We start from the raw sequence: 26,377 nt of genomic DNA, 5'->3' as shown, positions 1-26,377 counted from the left end.
GGCATGGGTCTACACACACACACACACACACACACACACACACGCAGCACGGTGTAAGGGGCATGGGTCTACACACACACACACACAGCTGGTGCATTCCCAGAGGACTATAAACAAAGGAATCTGAGATTAAAGAATCAATGGTCATAATAGTAATGACAATAATTACCCATAATCCAGTAATCTAACTATCCTAATCTTCATCACTGCAATAACAATGATAAGACGCACAATAGAAAGATCAACGACAGTAATTGAGTTATTGAACCAGCATAGATTATTATAGTATTCCAGTCCTCACAACCGTCCGGAATTTCATGTCTGTTTGGGTGAACTTGGGGCACCTTCATCCAGAAGTCACAGTTCAAAGACACTCTACCTGCAATGTTATGGGTGTGTGTGTGTGTGTGTGTCTGTATGTGTCTATGTGTGTGTGTGTGTGTGTGTGTGAAGGGCGGGGGGGGGGGGTCATCGTACCAAATAGGTGGGTTTTGTGGGCCATTTGACCTATTGCATCCAGATGATAAATGGTTAAATAAGTCCCCTAAGTCACAATAAATATCTGCAGTCAGTAAAAGTGACATAATGACTTGGCTATTTTCCTGTTTTCAGACTGAGATGCAGCACACGAAGGAAAAGAATGAGGATGTGTTGACCACTCGGGTCCAAAGAGGACGCGGAATTCCTTGATTTGTGGCTGCATTGTTAAATTCACTCAGCAGATCGCTCATGTGGACCACGCGCGCTCGCTCGCTCGGCATGCAGGCAGAGATGCGAAGAGTAATGAGGCTGCGATGAAAGGGAAGGGGGAGGGGTGAGCTGGGGGCCGCACCGAAATTTTCTTTTTTGTAAGGGGGTTGGGGGGGCAGGCGGGCTGTTTTCGCCCACTTGAGACCAGAGCGCATTTACAGCGGAGAGACACAGACGGACTACACGCCTCTTCTGATGCCCCGTTAGGATGGATTATTAATTTCTCTCATTTCAGTTGAGATTGAAAGGTAAGATACACGATGACACAACACATATTAGGCTATATGATAGAAAAAAGTTTAAGAACTTCAGGGACTTCGCTTTTAACGATTTGATGTCAATGTGACCACTCTTGCATGCTAATTAGCCAAGTAATTGTAGGTTATGATCTAAAATATCTTACCTTCATAAATCAAAGCAAGATAATAATACATATGTAATACAAAACAAAGTTTTTTTTCCCACAGTGGTTGCACTGTGCCCTGTATTTCTGTATTGTGTTCTGTTTATTCTGTGGTCATATTGACATATTTGTATTGTATTTGGATGGATTGTTCTCTTTTGTAGACTTGACTCTTTTTTTTTTGGTTTTACTGGTTGCTCGTTCGCACCTGACATTTCATCTGTAACTTGAAAGTTCCGCAGGACCGTTAACTAATCAGACGATGGAGCCACACGCAACTATTTTTTAAATACATTTTCAGGGAAGCGACTCGACTGTTGAAAGATTCCGATAGTTTTCAGAGGACAGGGAAGCGACTCGACTGTTGAAAGATTCCGATAGTTTTCAGAGGACAGGGAAACGAGACGCGCCGTTTGTAACATGACATTATCGTCAACACGAAGTACCAATAAGTACTTTTGGCAGCGATGCTCTTCTGAAGTCGTTTGCAAGCGAGCTCCGGTTTGATGAAGACAGTAGGCTACTCTGGCCGCTTGGCTCAGACTCAAACTACACTTCTGACTCCAAAGATGGATTACTGTTACGGAAAGTTTTATTCTCTTATCGTGAAGTTTTCTAGGGAAACCTTATAGGGAGTTAAGAAAAATGAAATTGAACTTTAGGCCTATTTCTTTGTCAGTATCACTGTACGATCTAACCATCTCTTTTGACTCTTTTCAGACACTTCATGATGTGGTCCACGAGCTTAAGCAGAGCATTCCCTCAAAATATGGATTTTTTCTTGACTTAAAACACCTAGCAAATGACCATCGCTCAAAAACGAAACGCAACCTCTCAAACGTTGGCTCATTCCAGCAGTGCCCCCTATCGGACTTAGTGGTGTACTGCACCACCCGGGATCCCCGCCTCCTCCGCTCACCACAGGACCATGGCCGACTCCATGTACTCAGACCTGATCGCCAGGCACTATAACTACACAGGGAAGCTCCGCAAAGTTGAGCAGGACTCGGGACTCAAGGCGGACTCCGTCATCTTCATCATCGTGTGCTGCTTCATCATCCTGGAGAATGTTCTGGTGCTCCTCACCATCTGGAGAACCAAGAAGTTCCACAAGCCCATGTACTACTTCATCGGGAACCTGGCCCTGTCGGACCTGCTGGCAGGGGTGGTGTACACTGCCAACATCCTGCTGTCGGGGGCCAACACCTACAGGCTGTCGCCCACACAGTGGTTCTTCCGCGAGGGCAGCATGTTTGTGGCGTTGGCCGCGTCCATCTTCAGTCTCCTAGCCATCGCCATCGAGCGTCACCTGACCATGCTGAAGATGAAGCTGCACAACAGCGGGAGCACGTGGCGCGTCTTCATGCTGATCAGCACCGTGTGGATGATCGCGGCTGTGCTGGGCGGCCTGCCCGTCATTGGCTGGAACTGCATCGACAGCATGCGCAGCTGCTCCACGGTGCTCCCACTCTACCACAAGACCTACCTCCTGTTCTGCACCACTGTCTTCAGCGTCATTCTCATGGCCATCGTGGTGCTGTACGCGCGCATTTACGCGCTGGTGCGCACGCGCAGCCGCAAGCTCGTCTTCCGCAAGGTGTCCAATGGGCGCGGCGGGGCGGGCAAGAGCTCGGAAAAGTCCCTGGCGCTGCTGAAGACGGTGATCATCGTGCTGAGCTGCTTCATTGCCTGCTGGGCACCGCTATTCATCCTGCTGCTGCTGGACGTGGCGTGCGAGACCGGCGCCTGCCCTATCCTCTACAAGGCAGAGTGGTTCTTGGCGCTGGCCGTGCTCAACTCCGCCATGAACCCGCTCATTTACACGCTGACCAGCAACGAGATGCGCCGTGCCTTCCTGCGCATGCTGCTCTGCAGCGCCTGCACCTGCCTGCAGGGCGGTGCCAGCAAGTACCCCCGGCCCATCATCGGCGCAGAGTTCAGCCGCAGCAAATCCGACAACTCCTCACACCCCCACAAGGAGGAGCCGGAGTACTCGCCCCGCGAAACCATCGTGTCCTCGGGCAACATCACCTCCTCCTCGTAGAACACACACAACCCCTGCCACAGCCTGTGTACATGTCCTCTTCTAGTGAATGTACCTGTGTGTTTCTAAGAGTGTACTTATGCGAAGGATGTACATAATTCTCTGAGTGAGTGTGTGTATGTGTGAGTGTGTGTGTGAGAGAGTGTGAGTGCGTTGTGAATGTGTTTATCTGTAAATGTGTTTTATAGTGTATAAAGGCATCACGGCTGGTGTAGACGTATAGGCGTACGTATATAGACATAGCACAACCCAGATAGAGACTGATTCCCTGACAGGCTCAGTAACGCCTATGTTTCCTTTTGCTGAGAGAGAGAGAGACGCTGCTACAAAACAAGAGATCATCACTGTCTCACACACAAAACAAGCGATCATTACTGTCTCACACGCAAAACAATAGATCATCACTGTCGCAAATGTAAAACCCATGGTCTTATGTTGCTCTAGGGGTTGCAAGGTAACTTAACAAAATGATTCCATGACAGCCATCAAAAACGGCAAAACTGTACTTTCTTTTCATGTCTACGGCTCCTAAGCAAACAAAGACTAAGTATTTGGCCTACAGCGATTGGTCTCGCAGACAAAACAACCAAGGAGACATCAGTTTCTGGGCCCCCACTCCATCACTGGCAGCCAGGAGGGAGGGGCTTAACTGGAACAAACAGAGATGAGAGACCTGGCCCTCCTGCTTGGCCTTATGGGAAACCCTCCCCCTTCCTGGAGGACTGCCATTTAACCGTCCTCAGACATAATAAGGCAACACTTACGGCTCACAGGGAAGCACTTCACCTGAGCTCTGTGATTGGTTAATCAGTCTCATCAACCTGCTCACAGCACAATTCCTGTGGAGGACAGGAAGGTCAGGGGTCAGTGCCAGGGGCCGGAGAGCAGTCCCCTTGTCTTGTTTGAGCCCCTACTACTTCTCACCCCTCAATAAGAATGTATTTTGTCTGCCTCTCCCCTCTCATTGGATGAACTCTAATAGAAATGCCACTAAAATGGACTCTTCATTTACAGCTGACCTGGTGAAACCCGGGTTAGGGTTCTGCTCTGTGTTCAGGCCCGATGGCTCAGTGCCCTCCTCCTGTCTCTTCTTCAATACTGGCACTTAACACGCGATGGGCAGGCCAGGAGTGTAGTTGGCCAAGCTTCCCCAAGTACTGTATGCAGACAGAGAAAAACAGGAGAACTTCAGATGTGGGCATGGGGAGGACCTGTGGAGATGTGTAGGGTTCTGCTGGAGAACCCTGGCCTGCCTGGCTCTCAGCACTACAGAACCCGGGAGAACCCCAGCACTACAGGAGAGCAGTTAAGAGTAGTAGATAGACGCGAAGGACACGACTGGTAGCACTTGCGCTTCAGCAGATGTAGTTGAACAGAAGTTTGTGTTTGTTTGTGTGTGTGTGTGCGTCAGTCCAGTTTGTGAAGGTCTAGCGGTCCGTGTCAGCCAAGGGCTAAACCTTTGGGGCATCTCCAATATCAGAGGCTCAGCTGTCTGCCAAGCCTACTTCCTATTTGCACATTGGATTTTGTAACATTTGTGTTGTGTGTAGCAGTTAATAAATATTTGCAATAAAATATGTCAGTAAATGTTTTAGTTTATCAGAGTGTTTTGTGTTGTGTTCCTTTCTTGTAATTAAATGGGTAAAATATCTCATAATTTTAAAATGGGTTGAATCTTTGGGTCTAATTAAATCCCTGAGTGTTTGCATCATGGTAGGTGTTCTCCAGGCGTGTTCAGTTAAACACAATAACACACAGACTCAGTGTGTGTAGGACCCACCCCCCACATGAATGTCCCGCTGTGGGGAACTTCACCACCACTAAGGGGTCCTGATGCCTGATTCCTGCCTGTCAAGGTGAGGACCACTACAGCAGTAACACCAACAGCAGCGCAGTCTCTATCTGACACGCTCAAGGCAGCATTACGGATATATTATACTGATATATTAGTGCCTCCTGCCTCACCTTAGACCTTAGGAATAGGTGTGTGTGTGTGTGTGTGTGTGTGTGTCAATCATACTGGAGAGCTCAAACTGACTGTAGAGATCAGTAGAGTTCAGGTGGGTGGCGTAGGACCATAGAGATCAGTAGAGTTCACATGGGTGATGGAGGACCATAGAGATCAGTAGAGTTCAGATGGGTGGCGTAGAACCATAGAGATCAGTAGAGTTCACATGGGTGATGGAGGACCATAGTGATCAGTAGAGTTCACATGGGTGATGGAGGACCATAGTGATCAGTAGAGTTCACATGGGTGATGGAGGACCATAGAGATCAGTAGAGATCAGGGGGCGATAGTGGTTCAGGAGGTAGAGGACTCCTTCAGCAATCAGAAGGTTGCTAGTTTAACCCGACTCCTCCTCACCAAGTGGTGAAGTGTCCTTGAGCAAGGCACTTAAAGCAACACTATGCAACAATTTGACACTTTTTGAGGTATGGTTTTATAGGCAAGTAGTTTTGGTACCATCCTCAAATTCATTCAGCATATGGTCATGTGAAAGACAGATACCTGTGTCTTTCCCACTATGTACAGCTTTCACAGCATGACATTGCCAGCTACACTGCCAAAAGACACCAGTTAGTGTGTTGGCAAGCTTATATCCGTGCCAACTGGTCTGTTGATGGTGTTTAAGGTAGTTAGCTTGCTAGTTTTGGAACAGTGGTAGAGTGGTAGAGAAGTCGTTTAGTAATCAGAAGGTTGCTAGTTCGATTCCCTGTCGAAGCGTCCTTGAGCAAGACACTGAACCCCTAATTGCTCCTGATGTGCAGTGTGCCATCAGTGTAAATGTAAAATGTAAAATGTGTATACATTGTAAGTCACACATATGTAAGTCGCTTTGGATAAAAGCGTCTGCTAAATGTATATGTAAATGTACTTATTGCTGCTATCCCCCCACTGCTTCCATGGCGCAGGTCGGCACCTTAGATAGTAGGCCTAGCCTCCGCCATCGGTGTGTGAATGGGTAGATGTATGAGCCATTCATGTGTAAAGCGCTTTGAGTGCTCTATGAGTAGAAAAGCGCTATATAAATGCTGTCCGTTTACAGAATGGAGCAGCCAGGAGGAGCTATGGAAGTTGTTCACAAATATCTGGGCAGCACGAGCTTGACTAGCAGGTCTTTAACGACACAAAAGATGGTCTTAAGATAACTAACAGTTCAGACTTGCGCCGGTCCCTGTTTAAGTCACAGAGATACTTACAGGCGACCTTCCGTCTTCCACAGGAGCCTAATTAGCAACATGTTTCAAAATAAAGAACGTGTCAGTTAAAATGTAAACACCCAACTGCTACTTCACATTATTCCCGTTGCACAGCAGTTGGAAAAGATTGAAACACCGCCATTTAGTGGAGAAATTGTATAAGCCCAAAAGATGAGAAATAGAACTATCTGCATTCAAAGTTGACAAAACTACTTCTCATAAGCCTTTACATTGTCACGTCACATCACATCTATGCACGCGCACACACACACAAACGGCATTTATACACATATAACTGTTCACTGTATAACATTTATAACTGTTCACAATCTGATCAGTTTCAGGCACTGGGCTATGTAAAATGCCTTGAGACAATTTTTGTGTTTTGGCGCGATATAAATAAAATTGAAATGAACACATTTGCACACACAGTTGTTAGGGATCTGGTTTTAATGTCACAAATAAAAGTATCTTCACATCTACAGTGTCCAACAGGTTTTTTGAGGATCTCACAGCATGGACTGAGCTGGCCAGCAGACCACAGCTGGGGAGGGGAGTCACTGCCGGGTGACCTCAGAACCATGGCCATGTCTGTACCATGCATGCATGCGCGCACGCACACACACGCACACGCACACGCACACACGTCTGTACCATGCAGGGGTTACAGCAGAGTCTGGGGTAAGAGAACACTCAGCACGGGGAAGAGGGCGGTCGAACAACCGCTACCTTTGCAGCACAAAAAACTATCACAAACAGCTCACACTCTCTCTCTCTCTCACACACACACACACACACACACACACACACACACACACACACACACACACACACACACACACACACACACACACACACACACACACACACACACACACACACACACACACACACACACACACACACACACCTGTCATCCACTCATTCAGTCATTACAAGTGTGTTCATATGGGAATATCCAGCGCCCCCCGCTGGGCAACACACAAACACTCATGGGGAACAAAAAACAACCACACAGTATTCTCTCTTACAGACACACACATACGCATGCATGCACACTCGCACGCACGCACGCACGCACACACACACGCACACAAATACACTATTACAAATATACTTAGACACACCCAAACACACACATTCACACACACACCCTATAGGAAAAGTGAAACAGTGATACAAACAGAAACAGCGGAGGCCGATGGTCAATGATGTGTGTTAAAGAATCCAGACCAGCGAACCAGCAGCTCATCACTGGTCCTCAGTCATCAGTCACAGGTCCTCTCACAGCTCCTCTCCCACTAAGGATGCACTTAGAGTGCGTCTGCTGCAGAACCGAGAGATGAGGATCTACAGCCAGATCAGCTGACTGGGTCTCTGTGTTCACCAGGAGAACACCTTGCAGGAGATCACTCTCCTCCGGTTGCTGCTCAAAAGCACTCCTGTTTAAAAGCACTCAGGCATTTCCTGTTTAAAAGCACTCCAGTGACTGTACATTCATGAAAAACCTCAGAGGCAGTTTGAAACATGTAACCATAGCAATGACCAAAGCGAGGAAAGAACGGAACCTTCAAGTCTCATGCAGTGCCTGTTGCCATGTCCTCAGACATCAGGAACAGCCTGGCAAGGGAGGGTTTATAGAGGGCTTATAAAGAGCTCATAACGGGTTTATAAAGGGCTTATAAAGAGCTCATGATGGGTTTATAAAGCTTAGAAAGGGGCGCTAGCAGTGCAAACCCAGATTAAACTAATGGAGGATGAGCAACATTCTGGCAGTAATTCGATTAGAACAGAACAGAACAGCAGAACAGTCATGTCAGCCACAACAGAGACACAGAGAGAGAGAGAGAGAGAGGAAGAGGAGGGGGGATGTAGAGAGAAAGAGAGGGAGAGAAGGAGGGAGAAAGAGAAAAAGGAGGGGGGAGAGAAAGAGAGAAGGAGGGAGTGGAAGAGGAGGGGGGAGGGGAGAGAGAGAAGGAGAGAGAAGGAGGGAGAGAGAGGAGGGGGGAGAGAGAGAGAGGAGTAGGAGGTTGCTGTGGTGCAGTGGATGGTGTGAATTTTTCAGTGGCAGAGAAGCTATAGTGAGGAAGAGAGGAATGGTGAGGAGGAGGAGGGTCTCCGACTGGCTTCAATAGACGGGACAGTAAAACACCTGTTTGTTTTTAATGTCGTCTTTCTATTCTTTCTTTAGTCCTCCTCTTCAAGCAGACCAGTCTGAGGTCCAGAGTGAACTCTGAGCCCAATGAGCAGGCCTTCAAGTTCGCCTTCACACAGCCTGTCATGGTCATCGCTCAGCGGTCCCTAAGAGATCCATTAACGGTCAGCGGTCCCGAAGAGATCCATTAACGGTCAGTAGTCCATAAGAGATCCATTAACGGTAAACGGTAAGGTTGAGCAGTCCCTAAGAGATCCATTAGCGGTAACGGTAACGTTGAGCAGTCCCTAAGAGATCCATTAACAGTAACGGTAACGTTGAGCAGTCTCTAAGAGATCCGGTAATGGTGGTCAATCTTTAAGAGATGTGTTAATGCTCCTCATTCTCTGGTAACTCCTTGTTGAGAACTCATAAGCCTCCAGCAGGGGGCAGGAGACCCACTAGCAGTGATGAGTCTCTGGTAGGTCACTGTTAAAAAAAATCAGTCTCCGTTAACGATGGTCCGTCTCTGTGAACAAAGATCAGTCTTTGAGTTGCCCCTTGGCAGGGCCTGGTAGAGGATCAGTCTTTGAATTTGCCCTTGCACAGCTCCTGGTAGAGGATCAGTCTTTGAGTTTGCCCTCGCACAACTCCTGGTAGATGCGCTTACGGGAGTTAGGCATGTCCTCCTGAGAGAACTGCAGAGGCTGCTTCTGTGCCAGGCACTTACAGTACTGGAGAGAGAGAGAGAGAGAGAGAGAGAGAGAGAGAGAGAGAGAGAGAGAGGGGGAAGGAGAGAAAGGGAGGGAGGGGAGTGGGGAAGAGAAGAGGGAGAGAAGAATGATGTCAACATATTCCAGTATTCCCCTCCTGTCTGTGTGAGTAGGACATGATTAGGACTGATGTCATTAAAAACTTTAAATGGTCTGAAGCTCATCTCACCTCCAACACAAAGACTCCACAATCACTGTCATTCTTCTGTTGGGGAATACACTTTATCCAGACAAGCACAGGGAGAGAAAGAGCACTTTAAACCACATTACACCAGATGAACCTCATAGGCGGCATATACATACAGATATATCTACTAAAGCCCTGCTGGTGTGTGAGCTCCTCAGGAGTGTGTGTCATATGAACTCACCTTGCTGATACTCATCTTCCAGCCCTTCTGAAACCCCACCTGCTTCTTCTCCTTGGCTTCTGCCACAAGATATCTCAAGAGGTTCTGGGAAAGAGACAGACATCTTCACTGACAGACACACAGAAACACACACCCACACACACACACACACACAATCCAGAGCCTCTACTGTGTGTTTGAATGTGTAAACCCCTGACAGCACGCTACCTAAGGCTGATGTTTTTAGTCTTTTCAATTGATTTTTCTTTGCTTCTTCAATTTTGTCAATTGATTCACCTCGACTGGTAAGCACTTTGGTTCAACTCCGGTAGTTTTAAAATGTGCTAAAGAAATAAAAGTGTGTTGACTTGGAGACATCAGAGGGGGTGAAGCACTCACGTCCACAGCGTACTTGATGCACGCACGCACGCGCACACACACACACACACAAACAAAGAGAAGAGCAGAAGCTGGGTGAGGCACTCACGTCCACGGCGTACTTGAACATGATGCCTTGGGAGTCGTAGAAGTGAATGCTTTTACTGGTGACGTCCACCATGACCAGAGACCAATGGACCTCGAGGTGGAGAGGAACCAGCAGCAGCCTCTTTGAGAAGAGATCCACCTGAGATGGGAGAGACACGTTTATTCATCATTTCCAGGACATTTCCAGAGCATTTGTTTCCTAAATTTCAGGTTTAATGATATTCTAGGTTTGCCAGGGTAAGCAGGAGTCCTGTACGGGAGAGTGGAGAGGGGGGGGGGGGGGGGGTGATTGTGATGTGTTGAGAGCCACACTGGCCACTCTACCTTTTTGGTCCATCTCTTCACTCCTTCATAGCCTTTTGCCACCAGCTGTCTGTAGAAGAAACTGTTGAAGAAGTGAACCTGCAACACACACAACCAGACTGCGCAGTCAGCACACAGTGGATATAACCATAGAGTGTGGCAGCATCCCCCAAACCTCCCTATGACCTCATTACAGCGGTCACACAGGCATTCTGGGAAACCATCACAGCAGACTGGCATTCACCCCACACTCCCAAAACCCCGGAGGTTCCACTAACAATCCCAGAACCACAAACTCCCAGAACTCCACAGTCCACTCACACTCCCGGAACCTCAGTCCACTCACACTCCCAGAACCTCAGTCCACTCACACTCCCTGAACCTCACAGTCCACTCACACTCCCAGAACCTCACAGTCCACTCGCACTCCCAGAACCCCACAGTCCACTCACACTTCCAGGATTCCCAGCACCGCTCCCCCACTCCCTGGGGAATCTCACCTTGTGACTGGCTGCCTCCATGATCAGCTCCCCGTACATGTTTATCACCTGCAAACAGCCCCAGAGACAGACAAAGACAGCCCCAGAGAGAGAGACAGACAGCCCGAGAGAGAGACAGACAGCCCCAGAGAAAGAGACAGACAGCCCCAGAGAAAGAGACAGACAGCCCCAGAGAGAGAGACAGACAGCCCCAGAGAGAGAGACAGACAGCCCCGGAGACAGACAGAGACAGACAGACAGAGTTACTGCATGAGGAATTAAAAACCTTCAGCCATTCTGTCTGCATGTAGGCGGCCAGTGTGTTTGGCTTCATACAGCCGTATGGCTTATTGGCAGAGCTCGGCGGCGGAGCACCTGGTCATTGACCCAGTTCTGGTCGTCGAGCGTGGACAGGTCCTCCAGGGTGAGAATGTGCTTGTTGTGGCTCACTCTGAAGTGGAGCATGGACGCGGTGGCCAGGCCAGCCTTGTACTTCGCCACTTCTGAGTTGATCATCTTCCTACGGGTCGGACAGGGAGAGAAAGTTCATCTGCATGGATTCATAACCATAGCCAAACTAATTACATAACTAATTACATTCAACGAGAACATTGACAGTGAAGAGCAGGAACCGAGGGATTGTGTTTAGCAGGTGCACTTGCCTGTCGCTGAGGTCAGTGTTGTACTTCTTGGTTAAATAATTCTGAATCTCAGCTTCACACAGAGGAATGAAGCTTCCGTACTTCCCATAGAAGTCCTCTAGGTATTCTACAGCTCGCAGAGGAGAGGGGAATCACACACTAGTACAGCATCTACTCTCCACACACACTCACACACAATCTTAACACCACTCACACAAACAATCTTACCACCACTCACACACACACACACACACACACACACACACACACACACACACACACACACACACACACACACAAACAAACACACAATCTTACCACCACTCACACACACACACACAATCTTACCACCACTCACATAAACAAACACACACACACACACTTTCTTACCGTGGATGATGTCTACGACTCCTTCATGGTTGTCTGGGGGTGGTGTGAGTGTGTGTGTGTGCGGGGGAGTTGCTGTGGTGGGGAGGAGATCCAGCGGTATCTTACAGTAGTGGTGATCCCACAGGGGGGTCACACAGTGGTTCAGCTGGGCCTGGGGAGAGGGCGGGTGCAGGGGCGGCTCTACCTCCATCTCCCCATCACTGGGCAACGGCGCCTCCACCCCTGAGCTGGCCACTGTTCCATTCACCATGCCAGGAAGAGCAGGGTCTGAGGCCCCAGACTCGCCAACAGTCTGGTCATGTGACTGGTTAGGAGGCAGGGCTGGGGCCTGATTGGCTGCCTGCTGGTCCGACTCGTCTGCCTCAGTGGCTGTTGTCTGCTCCATCTCAGCAGCAGTGACCTCCTGATGGGGGGCTTCAACACAACTTTCAGCTTGACCTTGGTCTTGTCCCCGCCCCTCCCCTTCCCCCTCCTCCTCCTCCTCCTCCTCCTCAGGCCCCAGCCCCGCCTCCTGCATGTCCACCGTCATCTCGGTCTGTGTCGTCACCTTGGAAACAGACTCCTCCTTCTTCCTGCGGCCCCTCCTCTTGGCCCCCAGGTGGGAGTGGCTGGCCATCTTGTCAGTGGCGAGTCCCCTCCCAACCCCCGCAAGCTTGCTGTTATTCCCGCAACATTCGCAGGTCTTGGGCATCCGTCTCCTCCTGGAGCGGCCATTCTCAGGGGTCTGGGCCGGCGCTGGGGCCGGTGGGGACGCATCCGGGTCGGGGCTGCTGTGTTCGGGGACTCTCATCTCAGCCGGCGGCCCATTCCTGAGGGGGTTCTGCGGGCATGGGCTGGACTGCTTCAGCAGGGTGCCTGCATGGACCTGGCGGATCAGCCCGCGGGTCTCAGGGCCGAAGCTGGACAGGTAGGTGAGGACGTCGGCACGGAGATGCTTGCCTCTGAGGGTGGAGACACGTGACACGTGCTTGGCCTTCCGGGCGCCTCGCCGGTTCTCAATGCTCCGGGTTCTCCTGTGGTTCTCAATCCCCCGGGTTCTCCTGTGGTTCACAATGCTCCGGGTTCTCCTGTGGTTCTCAGCGCTGCCTTTCCTGCTTGGTCCCCGGTGCTGCTGGCTGAACATGCACCGCATCAACAGCACAGAACCCGTCTCTCAGCACAGCAGTGGGTCCGGTTCTGACCACTCCAGGGAGGATCCGCTTATAGTCTCAGTGTACACAGGGGAAGGTGATGCAGAAGTACACACTGAATACTTTCACAGAACTAATGTGAGAGCTCATCGGAGGAATTCGGCAATGTGATGGGGCAGCATTTCTTTTCAAACAGCAGGGATCTAGGGGATTTCCATAAGACTGGGGGTAGTGGACAGAAGCAACAGTGTAAGGCGTAGCACATTTAGCATCGAAGCTAGCATCAACAATCAAGTTTGAGGGCAAATTGCTACACACAAGCCATCACAGCAGAAGCGGCTGACACATTACACGATAATCCTGTCGTCTACAAATTCTGGCGCTATATTTTAAAATACGAGCAAAGCATGAAAACATGAAAACCACGCAACATAACTCAATGAAGTTAGATGTTCAGCTAAAGCCTTAGGTCATCCGCGAAGGAAGACAGTTTGTAATCAAACAATGATGAATCGGTCTTTACCTTGCGCGCTTGCAAATACGATTCCAATTCAGTGCTTCAGTCGGGCAAAGACATATTCAGAAACAAGCAACAGATTTCAAGTAACGTTATGTTTCCATCGTTTTAGTATTATCAATCTATGGACAGTCGCCACGATTCTCAAGTGTTGTGGTGGAACGATCTAGCTATGTTGTCGCTCTTTGTTTGCGTCATGTGGGACATTTAAAAATCAGTCTTTTTTGCCCTCTAGTGGTCACGATAAGAGAAAATCAGCTCTGCTGTTGTGGTACACATCATTTATAGTACACCATTGCCTGTTACATACGTGCATGCGTGTATATATATACTGCGTATATATATGCGTATAGCAATAAACGTGGACGTCCATTTTTATGTTCTATATATATTTGTAATGCCATATCAGATGAACGGCAAACAGCTGATGTAGCTTCCTAAGAACAAATATGCACTAGGTTAATGATGGTTAGTTAATGACTACCTTAACTTTCATCTTAATAAGAACTTGATGTCCAAGGTGTGTATGGTATGAGGTTTGGATAAGAGAAATGTATTTGTTTCTTTGTGGCAAAGTAATAAATAAATTAAGTGATAACTAAAAACGAGACCCCTTAGCCAAACATTAATTTGCCTGCCATGTGAACTGAACGACTCGTGACTCACGTTGACCGCTTGGCTGAGCTATTGGCGGTGATAGCACGCTGACAAGGACATGAACTGTTTGGAAACTAGCTATCCTTAACGTCAAGATGTCCGCCTGAGGATAGCTTACTAATTCTGTTTGTGGAATGTTAACGTTGCGTGAAAGGAGACACTGAAAGACATCGTGGTAATATATGTTTAATTCCATCTAGTCAGCTGTTTCAACGTCACCACAGTAACTAGCTATGGATAGGTATCCACAGCGGTCTCAGAAGCCAGTATAGCTAACGTTAGCTAATGCCACTGTGCTATCGGCAGGCTTGCTATTTTCTCAGTTTAACGAGTTAGCTATTGGAAATGAATGTGTAGCCATGATAAGGCTATAACTGTAAATCGTGTTGTTATGATAGAAGTTCGGGAAGGTATGTCAGAAGTGACACGATTTGTTGATATTGGCTTGCCAGGTAAATCAACGTTATCTGACACTCGCTATGTTAGCCTAACGTTATTTGCTTGTTTTGCTCACTCTCGTTAACTCGTTGCTCCGTGACCACAGTTGGCAAGCAAACGGTCGTATGACCGTACAATAGCAGAGATAAGAAGCGTTTCTAATACTGTAAAAATTACGGGTTACTTTACTATGTCGTTTTCTCGAGGCTAGGATAGAAAACTGCCATCATTAGCATGTCGAGGAATCCGTTTCATAATCTGCAGTAAGCACGTTTGTATAACAGCGTGTTTGGCGGTGAAAGGCAAAACGACGTAGGGAACTGTTAGCGTTAGATACATGTTTTACACATGCTTTCTATTTCATGTGCAATTAAATATGATTTTCACTTTAAAATGCTACTATCGGTGAATGAATCGGTAACGTCAATCACTTTCTTCATTTTCGGTTTCGTGTTGATGTCGTGACCGGTCAAAGGTTCAGTTGAACGTCCTATATGCTGCCACCCGTAAACTTCGCCATGTAACATAAGAAGAAACCTGTAAAAACGAGTTATCCCAGTTGAACAAGTAGTGTTGAATTTACACAGAACAGTATTTTCTAGTAGTGTCCACATGCACTCAGTTACCAGTTTATTAAGAACACTGGGCTAAAACTAAAGCAGTCTAATCCATTGCATAATCTGCAATTAATAATTGATAATATTCCGTTTAAAGTAATTATAATAAGAGCTGCTGATTCAACTGTGTGTTTCTTTTGTTGTTGAAATGGAATGCGTTGTACTGACATGAGTTTCTATTATTACTATGTGTTGCTCACACCAATGAACCATTAAAATGCTGTGCTGCACACACTGTTGCAATGTCTGTGTGGTAATACCTCGGGTATGTGTGCCATGTCTGTGTGCTAAAGCCTAGGGTTTTTGTGCCATGTCTGTGTGGTAATGCATATAGTTTGTGCTCCTCAGGAAAGATGAGTTTGGACCAGGGAGACTTTTCTCCACTTAAGCACTTTGTGCTCGCTAAGAAGAGGATCAGCGATATCTTTGAGCAGCTGCTGTCCTACGTCCAGGAGACCTCTGAGTTTGTGGAAGGTGAGTGGGAGAGTGCGGAAGTTTAGCCGTATGTGTGGAAGATTAGCCGTGTGTGTGGAAGTTTAGCAGTGTACGTGGGAACGTTGCTGCCACAGGTAGAATGAGTGGAAGAGTGTGGGAGTTCACAGCTACAGGTAGAATGCCAGAACATGCACAGCAGACCTTTACTTATTTGCTGGCCTGGTTTCCTTTCAAGTCCTCGCTTTGTTTTGGGTTGTGGTCAGGAATCCAACTTAGGTGTGTGTGTTTTATGACCCATGTGTGTATGTGTTGTTATCTCTCGTTGATGTTGTCTCAGGGTGTGTGTGTGTTGTTATCTCTCGATGTTGTTGACTCCGTGTATATGTGTGTTATCTCTCGTCGTTGTTGTCTCGGTGTGTGGGTGTTGTTAACTCTTGTATAGACGTTGCCTCTGTTGTGTGGGTAACTGGGGATGGTGGTGGTTAGACTTTTGGCTACGTGTGTGTGTGTGTGTGTGTGTGTGTTGTGATAGACCCTAGGAATGACCGGCTGTACTGTGTGTGTGTCTGTCTGTGTGTGTTGTGATAGACCTTGGTAATAAGTTTGGCTGTACTGTGTGTGTTGTGTGCTCAGACACGTGTAAGAATGGGGCTTTGGAGCAGATCTCGAGCCGAGACCAGCTGGAGGAGATCCAGGCGTACACCAGCAAACTGGGCATCATCAAGGAGGTGCTGGCCCGCAGACACATGAAGGTGGCCTTCTTCGGCAGGTATGGCACACCTGTGCACATGTGCCTCTCACACACACACACACACACACACCTACACGACGACGTAAGGGTTGTGTTTTCAGAAGTCTCCACTCTGAAACCCTTTTTCAAAGCTCTGCGTTTCCAGGCCCAGAAAACGCTGTTGTCGTGTGGTTAAAAGGCCAAAGCGCAACTAAACAGTTTTTGCAAAACGTCTGTTCTCACAGTCAGTCACAGTCTCTATCTATCTATCTATCTATCTATCTATCTATCTATCTATATACACACACACTTATCTGTAGCATCTTTTCAGGACTTATTTTGATGGAGTGGTAAAGGGACATGTTTGAGCGTGCGTTGTATTCACCCCCCAGGACAAGTAATGGTAAGAGCACTGTGATTAATGCCATGCTGAGGGACCGTGTGCTGCCCAGTGGCATCGGCCACACCACCAACTGCTTCCTCAGCGTGGAGGGAACTGACGGTGACAAGGCGTACCTCAAGACAGAGGGCTCAGAGGAGGAGCAGAGCATCAAGGTACACACACACACACAAACACATTCCAGAGCTTCAGTGTGTGATCATAAAGTTTTCTGAATTCCTACGTGTGCCTGGAATCAGTGCATTGTAGGTGGTCATCATAGCTGTAAACACTTCAGACGTTTCTCTGCACACCCTGGTGTATGTAAATAATTAAACAGATGAGGATGTTTTTCATGCCGAGGGCTCAAGTTCGCAGCACATCACCACCCTAAGCACCCGGTGTAGCAAACAAACACATCCATGTGCTGACTGTGTTGGAGAGAGGGCCAGAGGAGTGTGCACTAGGAGACAGAGGAGTGGGCCGCGGAGCACCATTCAATGGGCCGCGGAAATGTTTCAGGTTTTTTTTTGTTTTTCCACGAATTTTCCACAAAGAACGGATTTTTAGTTGAGAACAATATTAATACAATTTATGATTGAAATTGGATGTTTTAAACACAATATAAAATATATAAATAGGCATAACAGACAGATCATGAAAATAATATCCTATCTTGTTCGAACTTTACAGTGTCTTCAAGTTGAGGCGCTCGGTTAAGGTTTAGTCTGTGGCGATATTAGCGGAAGAATTGAGAAGTTTCTTAAGCGAAAGAATGACATCACTGGTAATGTCACTACCGAAAACTACTCAAATTCAGCGTAAATACAACCCTGATTATATTAGATTTGGTTTTGTGAATGGAGGTGACGACGTTGAGCCCAGGGCGTAGTGTGTCGAGTGCGTTTTAAAGCTGTAATGAGGCGCTCAAACCTTCAAATCTGAATCGACATTTGGAGACGCGACATCCAGCACTCACATACAGAACCAGGTCCTGGAAAGGATGAAAGGTAGCCCGTTCCTTTTAAAACAAGTTAGACGAGTCGACGGACGTCAGTAAAGCTGCATTAGTGCTGTTTTTTGTGCGTTATCATTGGAGTGGTATTCTACAAGGGGACATGCTTTTTTGTGGAGAGCTACCAACTCGAACTACTGCCCAGGAATGCTCGGTTCTATTTATGTTGATAATAGATTGCAGCCACAGATTGATCCAGAAATCATTATTTCAATTATTTGAATCATTATATTGACCTATTTGAACCTTTTTGTTTGCATGTCTGAAGCATCACTTATTTTAATTAGGCCTAGCTGAGTGGTCTTGTTTGCATGTTTCATCACTTGTTTTGAGTGCATGCTATCTTTTGGGTCTATTCTGGTTTTATTTCCTTGCTTGTTTGCTGTGCACAAATAGGCCTTGGTCTACTGCAATTATGTTCCTTTGTTTCAAATCTCTTTTGGATAATAAATCCCTTTTGACTGAAAATGCTCTGTGCAGTTTTATGTTGTTTACTGGTGCACAATACAATTTTGATTGCAATATGTAGAGGAAGATTTTCTTGTATTAATTTCTAGGCCCCCACCTGTAGCAGGTGCTGACATAACAATCGCTTATTAATAAGAATGGAATATAGATTAGCTAAAATAGGCGGGGTGTCTGTTGGGCCCCGACTTGTTACTAATACGAAAAGATGGGCCTCGGAGTAGAAAAGGTTGGGAACCCCTGCACTAGGAGACAGAGGAGTGTAGCAAGCTACCATCCTGCTGAATGCTAACCCACTGCTGGCTAGGTACCGTCCTGCTGAATGCTAACCCACCGATGGCTAGGTACCATCCTGCTTAATGCTAACCCACCGATGGCTAGGTACCATCCTGCTTAATGCTAACCCACCGATGGCTAGGTACCATCCTGCTTAATGCTAACCCACCGATGGCTAGGTACCATCCTGCTGAATGCTTACCCACTGATAGCTATGTACCATCCTGAATGCAGCGTTTCCTGTTCCCCCTTCAGACGGTGAACCAGCTGGCCCACGCACTGCACATGGATGAGAGTCTAGACGCCGGCTGCCTGGTGCGTGTCTTCTGGCCCAAAACCAAGTGTGCGCTCCTGAGGGACGACCTGGTGTTGGTGGACAGGTATGTACACAGACACACACTCACACACCTGCCTGATATAATAATTAAGACCTTTGTCAGGTTTTTAATGGCACACACGACACACTGGAACACACACGTGCATATATGGAGGCCACACAGGACACACACACACACATACACGCAGGTAGGCCTGAGGTCGCGGTGAATTTATTTTCTGCTTTTTCCCATCCTGGACCGTCCTTCCTCAAGGACCCCCCAGGAGCAGTGGGCAGCTTTGCAGCGCCCGGGGACCAAGTGAAGTGAACTGTCCATCTTTGGTCAGGGATGGACATGAGTTCTGTTATCAACATGACACACTGTCTGTATGGTTGAGTATACTTACCTTTTTGTAAATCCCGTGTTAGTAAGGTGTGTGTGTGTGTGTGTGTGTGTGTGTGTGTGTGTGTGTGTGTGTGTGTGTGTGTGTGTGTGTGTGTGTGTGTGTGTGTGTGTGTGTGTGTGTGTGTGTGTGTGTGTGTGTGTGTGTGTGTCTGTCTCTCTCTCCAGCCCTGGGACTGACGTCACCACCCAGCTGGACAGCTGGATCGACAAGTTTTGCCTGGATGCCGACGTGTTTGTGCTGGTGGCCAACTCTGAGTCCACACTCATGAACACGGTGAGTGTGTGTGTGAGAGAGTGAGTGTGAGTGTAAACCTACAGGCCAGGTTCTGTAGGACTGCACATAAACACACAGGCCCGGTTCTACAGTAGGACTGCACATAAACACACAGGCCTGGTTATACAGTAGGACTGCACATAAACACACAGGCCTGGTATGTCGGGACGCCTCGGCAGCCTTCAAGCTGAGCTGTGCCATTTGTTTGGAAAACTGCATCACATGAGCTGTGCAGGGTCAGGAATGTGGGAAGTATTTGGGGGAGGTGTTAGTGTGTGCGTGTGTGTATCAGGGGGTGGTGTGTACTTGGTTGGAGAGGGACGAGGGCTTTCTGTTTATGTGCGTGCGTGTGTGTGTGTGTGTGTGTCTGTGGTTGCTCTCTGCTCTCAGAAAGGGACTGGGTGCTGTCCAGTGTCACAGGCCTTCTCTGTTTATATCTGCTGAAGCATGTGTGTCATCTCTGGCCTCTCAGCTTGTTCCCTCACAGCCGGCCAACCAGCTAGCCTCTCAACTCTTCCCCTCACAGCCTGCCAAACAGCTAGCCACACAACACCACGCTCTCATAAGCTTCAGACAAAAACTATTTGTAATCGATAATGAATAGATGTAAATCACAACAAAGTTCTGTGTGTCTACCTTCCCACGTGAAACAGCACATTACAGAGAAGTAGATTCCTAGTATAGTCACTAAAATAGGGCAATCATTCATGGTAGCCATAGCTAAGCTAAGCATAAGGGTACAAACACTTGAAAAGAGACAGAGATAAGTAAATAAATAAATGTTCCATAAATGTCAAATGAATATATTTTACAGTGAGTGATAAGCGAGATCAAAGAGGTACAGTGGGGAAAATAAGTATTTGAACCCCTGCCGATTTCGCAAGTTTGGCCACTTGCAAAGAAATGTGTGATCTATAATTGTAATGGTAGGTGTATTTTAACAGTGAGAAATAGAATATCAACAAACAAATCCAGAAAATTGCATTTTATAACATTTATGACTTTATTTGTATTTGATGCAAAAAATAAGTATTTGAACCCCCAAGCAAACAGCAAGAATTCTGGCTCCCAATGACCAGTTATGTGCCCAAGAAGCACACATATTAGTTCTCATTAGGCCTAACAAGGTACACCTGATCTCAACTGGTGACGTGTATAAAAGAAACCTGTCCAAAGAATCATACTTCACACCTTCAACCTCACCACCATGGGCAAGACCAAAGAGTTGACCAAGGACGTCAGAGATAAGATTGTAGACCTGCACAAGGCTGGAATGGGTTACAAAACCATCGGCAAGCAGCTTGGTGAGAAGCAGACAACTATTGGTGCGATTATTCGTAAATGGAAGCAACGTCAAACAACTGTCAATCGCTCTAGGTCTGGGGCTCCATGCAAGATATCCCCTCGTGCGGTATCGGTGATCATCCGAAAGGTGCAGAATAACCCCAGAACTACACAGGGAGAGTTTGTGAATGATGGGACCACAGTCACCAAGAAAACCATTGGCAACACACTACGCCGTAATGGTTTGAAGTACTGCAGCACTCGCAAGGTCCCCCTGCTCAGGGAAGCACATGTACAGGGCCGTCTGAAGTTTGCCAATGAACACTTGAATGATTCTAAGGAGGATTGGGAGACAGGATGTGGTCAGATGAGACCAAAATCAAGCTCTTTGGCATCAACTCGACTTGTCGCGTTTGGAGGGGGAAGAATGCTGAATATGACACCATCCCCACCGTCAAGCATGGAGGTGGAAACATTATGCTTTGGGGCTGTTTCTCTGCCAAGGGTACAGGACGACTCCACTGCATCGAGGGGACTATGGATGGGGCCATATAACGTGGAATATTGGGCTTGATCCTCATTCCCTCATTCCCTCCCATTGAAAATGCAACCTTAAGGATTTGGAGAGGATCTGCAAAGAGGAGTGGACCAAAATCCCTCCTGAGATGTGTGTAAACCTGGTGACCAACTACAAGAAAAGTCTGACGTCTGTGCTTGCCAACAAGGGTTATTCCACCAAGTACTAAGTCATGTTTTGCTAGGGGTTCAAATACTTATTTTTTGCATCAAATGCAAAATGCAAATTAAGTCATAAATGTTATAAAATGCAGTTTTCTGGATTTTTTTGTTGATATTCTGTTTCTCACTGTTAAAATACACCTACTTTTACAATTATAGATCACACATTTCTTTGCAAGTGGCCAAACTTGCGAAATCGGCAGGGGTTCAAATACTTATTTTCCCCACTGTATGTCTTAAGCGCATGTTTAAAGGTTTCAACCGTTTCAGCCATTCTTAGGTATTCTGGCAGAGTGTTCCAAAGGCTGGGGGCATAGAAACTAAAAGCTGCTTCCCCATGTCTCTTTGTCCTGGCTTTTGGAACTGTTAGGAGTTCAGTGCCAGAGGACCTCAGGGATCTACTGGGTGTGTACCTTGAGAGTATGTCTGTTATATATTCAGGTGCATGACTATGGAGTGATTTATAGACTAGTAAGAGAACCTTGAAATCTATTATAAAGCTAACAGGTAGCCAGTGCAGTGATTTTAATACTGGTGTGATGTGTGCTCTCCATCTTGTTTTAGTGAGGACTCGCGCTGCTTCATTCTGTATTGTTTGTAGTTGACTAATGGCTTTTTTTGGTAGACCAGACAAAAGCGAGTTAGTAGTCTAGCCTGCTCGTGATAAACGTGTGCATCAGTCTTTCAGTGTCAGCCTGAGCGAGAAACTGTTGCACCTTAGCAATGTTTCTTAAGTGATAAAAAGAGGTTTTAATTATATTTTTGATATGGGTTTCAAAATTGAGATCTGAGTCAAATATGACGCCTAGGTTTCTGGCTTGGTGTTAAGTGCTGGTGTTTTTAAGTGTGCAGATAGTTTCTCTCTTTCGTTTTTTTCACCAATGACTAATACCTCTGTTTTATTTTGGTTGAGCTGGAGAAAGTTTTGTGACATCCATACATTTATATCAGAAATGCAATTTACCAAACAATCAATAGAGCTGTAGTTGCATAGCTATGATAGTCGATGTTGTGCCTCCTAATTACACTACCAAGGGCTAGCATGTATAGACTGAAAAGTAAGGGCCCTAAAATGGATCCTTGAGGGACCCCACAGGTCATACAAATGTTTTTTGAGCTGTGGTCTCCGAGGGCGACAAAGTATTCCCGGCCAGTTAGATAGGTCCTAAACCAGTTTAGGACCGGACCAGTGAAGCCAACCCAATTTTCAAGTCTATCAATAAGGATATCGTGATCAACAGTATCAAAGGCTGCGCTCAGATCCAGAAGGGCCAAGACAGATAGTTTTTTGGAGTCATTAATCCTGAGATAATTTACAACCTTGACTAATGCCGTTTCTGTGCTGTGTTGATTGTTGATGTGTTGATTGGAACGAAAACCAGATTGGAAAGTGTCAAATGCACAGTTAGCATTTAGGAAACTATTTAACTGTTTAAAGACAATTTTCTCCAGGATTTTGCTAAGAAAGGGAAGGTTGGAGATGGGTCTAAAATTGTTTAGAACTGAAGAGTCTAAATTGCTTTTCTTCAGGAGGGGTGTCACCAGGGCAGTTTTAAGTTCTGATGGGAAAATACCTGTAAGCAGGGAACAGTTAATAATGGCTAGAATGTCCTTAGACACAGTCAAAGATGGTCTTAAAAAATTAGGTGGGAATGGGATCAAGAGGGCATGTAGACGGCTTCAGTTGTGACACTACTTTGCTCAGCATTTCTATATCAGCCAGTGCAAAAAAGCTCATACTGTTACAGCATGGTGGAAGGGGATCAGAAAACAAGACATTTTAAATTTCTTGAGCAATATTCTTCCTAATGTTCGTTATCTTATCCCCGAAGAATGCTGCAAATTCCTCACATTTGGAGGTGGAAAAGAGACTATCATCTACTTTAGGTGCAGGATTTATAAGGCTGTCTATTGTTGAAAAGAGGACCCTGGAATTGTTAGAATTTGTAGATATCAAATTACAGAAATTATCCTTCCTAGCATTTCTTATTGCTTTATTAAAGACTGAAAGTTGATCCTTAAAGATATCAAGGTGGACCTGTAGCTTGGTCTTTCTCCATGTACGCTCAGACCTTCTGCAGGATCTCTTAAGTTTAATCATTTCCTCATTTCTCCATGGAGCTTTTTGTTTGGCTAAAACCTTTTTTTGTTTTAATGGTGCTACAGAGTCAAGTGCTGTCCTTAATTTTGTATTTAGAGTAGTTACTAGATCATTAACACATGATGGCCCCGCATCTGGGGTTTTTGTACTAGTTATGTTCATCATTACTTTGAAATTCTCAGCTGCTGCAGAGTTAAGATAGCGTTTCTTAATAAAACATTCAGCACTATTTTTAACTTTAGGTACCAGTGCTGTAAAGAAAATACAAAAGTGGTCAGAAAGAGCAAGGTCACAGATAGACCCTTTGTAATAACTAGATCAAGGGTGTGGCCACGGTTGTGAGTGGGTTCAGTGATGTGTTGTGTAAAGTCCATGGAATTCAAGAGATTCGTAAAATCCCGGGCCTTTGAGTCGTTCCCATTATCAACATGTATGTTAAAATCACCACCAGTGATAATAATCTTATCGTAGTTTGTGTGGATAATGGAGAGTAGTTCTGAAAAGTCTGTTAGAAAAGTGGGACATTGCTTGGGTGGCCTATACACAGTAACTGTCAGAACAGGAGGCTGGCACTTTAGAACTATGGCATGATATTCAAATGAGGCAAAATCATCGAAGGAGATGCTCCTGCAGCACAGGGCATCAGTGGTTATGGTGGCTGTCCCGCCCCCTTTTTTACCATTTCTAATGGACTGAAAAGCTATAATTGGCAGGGGACGCTTCAATAAGAGCTGCAGACCCATTTTTGTTTAGCCATGTTTCTGTTAAAAACATACAGTCGTTCACATATTTACGTTCACATATAAGATCATTAATGAGAAATGTTTTCCCTGATAGTGACCTAATATTTAGTATTGCCATTAAAATATTTTCTGGATATAGTGGCTCACAGGAAGGAGGAATATGCTGGGGTATAGATAGAATATTTGCTGGGCTTCTATTGTTTCTATTGTATCTATGGCCTTTGTTTTTAACTATGTGTTGGGTAGAGATTAAAACTGGAATAGGATGCTTTTGTGTAGGTGTACAGTTACATGTCAGTTCACATGAAGGGTGCTGTGTGTGTACAGTGCCCTCCACAATTATTGGCACCCTTAGTGAATGTGACCAAAACAGGCTATGAAAAAATATGTCTTTGCTGTTTATTCTCTCGGTCTTTTACTCAAAATATTCACAAAAATCTTACCTTTTGATTGAAGTAAAGTTTTTGAAAGATATATATTTTTTTGACATTTAAATAAAATATTTTTCTCCAAAACATGGGTGCCACAATTATTGGCACCCCTAGAAAATCTTATAATTAAAATATAACTGAAGTATATTACCAGTCATGTTTTACATTTTTAAGTTCACCTGTTTGATTAGGAACTCTTTAGTGGTCAACCATGACTTCCTGTTTCACTCGGGTATAAATATGAGGTGACACAGGTCAAATACCCTTAGTCATTCATCAAGATGGGAAAGACAAAAGATTACAGTGTCGAAGTGCGACAAAAAGTTGTTGAGCTGCAGAAATCCGGAAAAGGATATAAGAAAATATCTTAAGAGTTGAAAATACTCATTTCCACAATCAGGGCAATAGTTAAGAAGTTCAAAGCGACAGGAGATGTAAGGAATCAGCCTGGAAGAGGACCTATCTGTAAATTGACCCCACGCACCGTGAGGAGGATGGTTCGACTGGCAAAAGATTCTCCAAGGATCACAGCTGGAGAATTGCAGAGGTAAATTGAGTCTTGGGGTCAGAAAGTCTCCAGAACTACCATCAGACACCACCTCCATCACCACAAGTTGTTTTGGAGGGTTGCCAGAAAAAAGCCTCTGCTGTCAATCAACAACAAACTAAAGCGCCTACAGTTTGCCAAATGTAAGTCAGACTTTCAATGGGACCGAGTTATATGGTCAGATGAGACCAAAATAAAGCTTTTTGGCAACAAACATCAAAGGTGGGTTTGGCGTAGACAGAAAGATAGCCATACAGAAAAGACCCCCATACCCAATGTGAAGTATGATGGCGGATCTTTGATGTTGTGGGGCTGTTTTTCTTCCAAAGGCCCTGGACATCTTGTTAGGATACATGGTATCATGGACTCCATTAGATACCAGCAGATATTAAATGAAAACCTAACAGCCCCCTCCAGTAAGCTTAAAATGGGCTGTGGTTGGACCTTCCAGCAGGTCAATGATCCGAAGCACACCTCAAAATCAACACAAAAATGGTTCACCAACCGCAGAATAAAGGTTTTGCCATGGCCATCACAGTCCCTGGACCTAAACCCCATAGAAAATCTGTGGGATGAGCTGAAGCCGAGTCTCCAGATCCTTCAGATTCTGAAGTCAACGTTTGTAGAGTTACTGCATGTAGGAATGGTTTCAGATCCCGTGCCATGTGTTCACCAACCTCATCACGCATTATAGGAGAAGACTCAGAGCTGTTATCTTGGCAAAGGGAGGCTGCACAAAACGTTAAATTAAGGGGTGCCAATAATTGTGGCAATTGTGTTTTGGGGAAAAATATTTATTTAATGTCAACAGTTTTTTTTTTTCTTTCAATAGTTTTACTTCAATGAAAAGGTAAGATTTTTGTGAATATTTTGATTGCAAGACCAAGAGGATAAACAGCAAAGACATATTTTTTTTATAGCCTGTTT

At 46.0% G+C, this 26,377-nt stretch overlaps 3 protein-coding genes across 4 annotated transcripts in view; 2 read left to right on the top strand and 1 right to left on the bottom strand.

Annotated features, from left to right (window-relative positions):
* The first annotated feature begins 608 nt into the window (after nucleotides 1–608).
* s1pr1 (sphingosine-1-phosphate receptor 1) lies at nucleotides 609–4,784 on the top strand. The gene is made up of 2 exons (XM_031574230.2): nucleotides 609–998; nucleotides 1,874–4,784. The coding sequence occupies exon 2, from the start codon at nucleotides 2,082–2,084 to the stop codon at nucleotides 3,195–3,197; it is 1,116 nt and encodes a 371-aa protein (XP_031430090.1). The 5' UTR covers nucleotides 609–998; nucleotides 1,874–2,081; the 3' UTR covers nucleotides 3,198–4,784.
* Nucleotides 4,785–8,313: 3,529 nt separating this feature from the next.
* Nucleotides 8,314–14,133, bottom strand: senp5 (SUMO specific peptidase 5). The gene is made up of 10 exons (XM_031574217.2): nucleotides 13,605–14,133; nucleotides 11,952–13,303; nucleotides 11,583–11,688; nucleotides 11,296–11,440; nucleotides 10,942–10,989; nucleotides 10,463–10,540; nucleotides 10,140–10,277; nucleotides 9,674–9,757; nucleotides 9,475–9,525; nucleotides 8,314–9,266 (listed from the first exon to the last, which is right to left on the bottom strand). Exons 2-10 carry the CDS (start codon nucleotides 13,081–13,083, stop codon nucleotides 9,156–9,158), a joined length of 1,893 nt encoding a protein of 630 aa, XP_031430077.1. The 5' UTR covers nucleotides 13,084–13,303; nucleotides 13,605–14,133; the 3' UTR covers nucleotides 8,314–9,155.
* A 102-nt stretch (nucleotides 14,134–14,235) lies between these two features.
* mfn1b (mitofusin 1b) overlaps nucleotides 14,236–26,377 on the top strand; it is an 18,417-nt gene continuing 6,275 nt past the window's right edge. The window contains exons 1-6 of one of the 2 annotated variants that reach the window (XM_031574216.2): nucleotides 14,236–14,430; nucleotides 15,659–15,784; nucleotides 16,379–16,514; nucleotides 16,868–17,030; nucleotides 18,866–18,990; nucleotides 19,498–19,606. In XM_031574216.2, coding sequence (XP_031430076.1) covers nucleotides 15,664–15,784; nucleotides 16,379–16,514; nucleotides 16,868–17,030; nucleotides 18,866–18,990; nucleotides 19,498–19,606 — 654 coding nt within the window. In that variant the 5' untranslated portion in view covers nucleotides 14,236–14,430; nucleotides 15,659–15,663. Of the gene's footprint in view, nucleotides 14,431–14,480; nucleotides 14,708–15,658; nucleotides 15,785–16,378; nucleotides 16,515–16,867; nucleotides 17,031–18,865; nucleotides 18,991–19,497; nucleotides 19,607–26,377 lie in introns of those variants that run through there. The other variant, XM_031574215.2, reaches the window with a different exon arrangement.

The sequence above is a fragment of the Clupea harengus genome, chromosome 10 (genome assembly GCF_900700415.2).
Source record: "Clupea harengus chromosome 10, Ch_v2.0.2, whole genome shotgun sequence".
In the NCBI taxonomy this organism is placed as follows: Eukaryota; Metazoa; Chordata; class Actinopteri; order Clupeiformes; family Clupeidae; genus Clupea; species Clupea harengus.
The sequence above is the reverse complement of the archived record's forward strand: the minus strand, read 5'-3'. Positions and strand labels throughout refer to the sequence as shown.